Raw genomic sequence first — 4,666 nt, forward strand, 5'->3', positions numbered from 1 at the left:
TGAATAAAATAAAACAATTCCGCTATGTTACCAACAATGTCAACAAGATTCTACCAATTTCTGCCAACTTTTATTTATAAGTTATGTTTAATGAAAATATCTTTATAAATGTGTCTAATAAAAGTGTCTTTTTTATGACTGTATTTAATGAAAGTATCTTTATAGATATATCTCCTGGATGTATCTTTTTATATATGTGTTTAAAATATAATAATTAATTATTATTGGTAACAAATTGACAAATAGTATATTAATACTCTATACTTTTGCTAAAATTTATTATTTTTAGGGTATGTTTAAATGAATTTTTAAGGGCTTTTTTTATTTTTTTATAAAATAAAATTAATTTTATGTTTGAATATTTTTTATTTATTAAGTGAAAAATATATTTTAAAATTTTTTTTAAAAAAATATAAATTATAGTTTTCAAATAATATTTTTTATTTTACTAGTATATCTATTTTTATTATTAAAAATTTGTTAAATATATTAAAAAATAAAAAAATTCTATCAACTTAATAGTACTTAAATGAACACTTAGTCAATATTTAGTTATAATCATATTAGATGTATACTAAAATTAAGTACTAATATAAAATGTATATTGTAATATAAGATACATATTAAAAGAGTTAAATAATACATATATTTATATATGAATACATAATAACTAATTGTAGTAGTTGATTTTAGTATACAAATAATATTTTTGATTTAATTAATATTTAAAATACTAAATATACCTTCTAAATCAATAGGTAGATCATAAGGGTGTCTTATAGACCGTTGCAGTTGACAGAGCACATTTAGGAGTGTAATAGTGATGAGAAAGTCTAAGAAGGGCCCGAATTCTTTTTCGTGTGTGAGAGAAGAGTGTATCTCAAAATGGTGTGAGAAGAGAGGTGCTTTACCTTACTATGATTAAGATAAATTGGTGTCTCTGATTTGTTTTATTTTTCAAACAAACAATCACAAATCAGACGGTCTGATTTGTGTTTTCGAAAATAAAAAATTTTTAAAGTTGAAATCTGATAGTTCGATTTTTATTTTTAAAAATAAAAAAAAATAAAAAATATAACTCGAACTCTCTGATTTGTAGTTTATTTTTTTCTTCAAAGTTTATTTTTTTTTTAAACAAATCGGACCCTCCGATTTAAACAAATACCAATAAAAAAAACACTATATAAAAAAAAATACCTAATCTTCCAATAATAATATATTATATATATATTTAATCAATATAAAAAAAATTAGCCCCAATAAGAAACACCCTTGTACTGAAAGGAAAAATAAGCATACATATTTAAGATTAAGAATGGGATTTTTACAGTAACTACTAATTGAAATAGAAGGGCAGAAAGCCAAGGTTAACAAACTCTAAAGGTGACTCATAACTCATGATTAGTTTAAGTCTCATAACAACTCTAGATATTTTAAGTCTCCAAATCATGTTTATAAAAAACGCGAACAAACGAGGATGAAGACGAAACACCGCAAAAAAATAGGTATTTATATTAAAGCGTATTAGTGGAGACTGGAGAGTTAAAGTATATCTAATATGCTCTCTCTCATTAATGAAATTAATTTTAAGTATGTCTAAGTCGTTTTCTTTAATAAAACAAATTTTTGTTAAGTTTAGACTAATTTAATAAAATTTTAAGCAGACATAGTTTTATTAATAGAATTAATTTTTGTTGAATTTAAACTAATTTAATAGAATTTTATTGTTAAAAAAATTTGAATATGTAGGAATGCTGAATCTAAATATAAGAGAGAAATTATTAGTTTAGCTGCTCATAAGTTTGGCTTTAGGGAAGGGATGCACCCTCTCCAACACCGGAATGTATCCCAATACATACAATTCTTTGAGTTAACTATGCCATGGCGGAACCTAAAACCATTAATCCATATTAGAATTTGAAGGAAATAGCAGCAATTCATGCAAATTGCCTCTACCTAACCTTCTCAGTCAAATTATTATTTTTTTCTATAATTCATTCCCTTTTTAGTTGAGACTTTCTTAGTTCGCTTCACTAACGGGCCATCAAAGAGCCCAGAGCCCAGAGAACCATATATATATATGCACGCAAAATTAGTTTCTCGAAGAAACAGAAACCCTATGTCCACTGATGAGAATGGGAAACAGACACCCTAATTCTCCAATGATGAGAATGAAACGTCATGAGTACGAAGATGAACTTCCAGAAGAGGTGATCAGGGAAATCTTGTTGAGGCTTTCAGTGAGGGTCCTCCTACGACTGAGGAGCGTGTGCCGTTCATGGAACTCCCTAATCTGCAGCCATGAATTCGCCATGATCCACGTTCAACACTCAACCCTAACTCAGCGGCCGCCATTGCTGTGTTGGGAGGAGGGATCAGGACGGAAAGATGACATCATGCATTGCTCTTCACAATCTCTTATTCTTTATCGCCAGCAGACAACATTCGTGTCGTATCCAGCTCCCGGAAAATTCATCAGGGGATCTTGCAACGGATTGCTCTGTCTGTCTCAAGGTTTTCCCTATAAAACTCTTACTCTTTTCAATCCCAGTATCCGTTCGGTATCCCCATCCGTTCCATTCGGGTGCTCCCACGAGTGCGGAAATTTTGTTTATGGTGGCTTTGGCTATGATATTCTACATGACCAGTACAAGTTTGTTATGGGTTGTGGTGCCTCGTCTCTTATAACTGATTCCAAAGTGAGATCTGGAGCTGTAGTTTTCACTTTTGGTGCAAATCCTTGTTGGAAAACTGTTGATCATCCCGTGTTTCCGTATCACGTAGCTGACAACGGATATGGAATATTTGTGAGCGGCACTCTGAATTGGCTTGTGTATGATTCTACTAGTACTAGAAATTATAAAACTGAGTGGTTCGTTCTTACTTTCGACTTGAAAACAGAGTCGTTTGGTCGAATGTGTCTGCCTATTGTTTCAAGGTGCTCTGACTACACCCAAGTGCCTCAGTTGTCACTCCACAATAACTGTCTTTGTTATTCTGTTTACACAACGTGTACACTGTTTTGCACATTCTGGATAATGAAGGAGCATGGAGTTAAAGAGTCTTGGATTAAATGGTTGGCAATCCCATTTACTACTTTAATCTCACCATATGTTTCGGTAGCACCCCTGTATGTCTCAGAAGATCATAATCTTTTGGCACTGGATAAATCTAATGACAGTTTATTTGTGTATAATTTACGTCAAAACACACTACTTTATCTTTACGGCTATTTTCCTTATCGGATGTCTTTCTTCCTTTGCCATGAGAGCTTGGTCTCACCTTCACATTATTGTGGTCTTAAAACTATTGATTAGAATAATATTAGATGATGAACAAAATATATTATTTTTAATTAATATTTAATCTTTTAATATTTTTTTATAAATTAATGCAAAAGTCTATTCTAATATTCTCTTATATTAGTTATGGTTGAATTGTAATTTACTATTTTTGGAAATTTCTTTGATATTCTAATAATCTTGCTGGAATAACTAAACAAATAAATTGCAATATTCATTTTATGGTATATATATTTATACATAAAAAAGGTGAAAATTCAGGTACAGTTTCACCTGAAGTTATACTGAAAGCCGTTAAATGATTTGACTAATTTAATTAACGGCTCTCAGGTTAAATGATTTGACTAATTTAATTAACGGCTCTCAGGTATCAACTTCACGTGAAGTCGACTTCACCTAAGTTTTTATCCATAAAAAAAATGAATTAATCAACGGTCATATATTTAAATGATTTGGGTGAGCAACATTGATTAGTTTTTTTAGCAAGTATTAGTTATTTATTTTAAATTATTTTATTTATTTTAAATTTTAGATTTTAAATCATAAATTCTAAACTCTACTTTCTAAATTATATAATCTAAATTTTTTAAGTTGACTAATATTGACCAACTAAAAATTACTTTTTATATTTTTTTCTATATACATACACTCTTGAAATGAAGTATCATGAGAATTATATATATATCAAAAATGTTATTAGTACATTAAAATCAACCGCTAAAATCAGCCATTAATATATTTATGTATAAATACATGTGTAGTTTAATTTATTTTCAATGTATATTTATATTTTAACATATATTTAATGCTAGGTAGCCAAAAAATAATTACAATATAGAAATATCATGTAAAAATTTCCATTCTCTTGATAAGCAAGTGAGATACACTTCCTTATCACTTATCCTCCTTATCACCTATCATTTTGCTGCATATTTGGAGTCATTAATGAACTCCAAAATCAATTTCAGTTTTTCTCAAATCAAATCTCTAACATCTCTCAATCACATTATTATCCGTTAAATGCAATAATTCTCTGCAAAAATTATGAAAGTTAAATAATTAAAAAATTTTAACAACTTCTACTATACAACTTATATTTTACATATAGACTATTAAAAAATAAAAATAAAATATAAAATATAAACAAAAATTTAAAAATATTTTTTTAAAAATAATTATTAACTCGTCATATTAAAATCAATAAATAATAAGCATACATATGAATATTAAAAAAATATTAAAATAATTAAAATCACGACCTACTAGTACACATATGAGATAATTTGAAGAATATAATAAGACGTATAGTTTAAAATTTGATAATATTAATTATAAAAATTTATTAATTATAGACATCATAAGTA

General features: G+C 27.9%; 1 protein-coding gene across 1 annotated transcript; it reads left to right on the forward strand.

Annotated features, from left to right (window-relative positions):
- Window positions 1-2,135: 2,135 nt before the first annotated feature.
- LOC112770571 (F-box/kelch-repeat protein At3g23880-like) lies at window positions 2,136-3,317 on the forward strand. The gene has a single exon (XM_025814910.1). The coding sequence runs from the start codon at window positions 2,136-2,138 to the stop codon at window positions 3,315-3,317; it is 1,182 nt and encodes a 393-aa protein (XP_025670695.1).
- Window positions 3,318-4,666: the final 1,349 nt, after the last annotated feature.

The sequence above is a fragment of the Arachis hypogaea genome, chromosome 18 (genome assembly GCF_003086295.3).
Source record: "Arachis hypogaea cultivar Tifrunner chromosome 18, arahy.Tifrunner.gnm2.J5K5, whole genome shotgun sequence".
NCBI lineage: Eukaryota > Viridiplantae > Streptophyta > Magnoliopsida > Fabales > Fabaceae > Arachis > Arachis hypogaea.

What these genes read in the sequence shown, in the direction of transcription:
- LOC112770571 (XM_025814910.1), top strand. Translation starts at nt 2,136, where the DNA reads ATGGGAAACAGACACCCTAATTCTCCAATGATGAGAATGAAACGTCAT.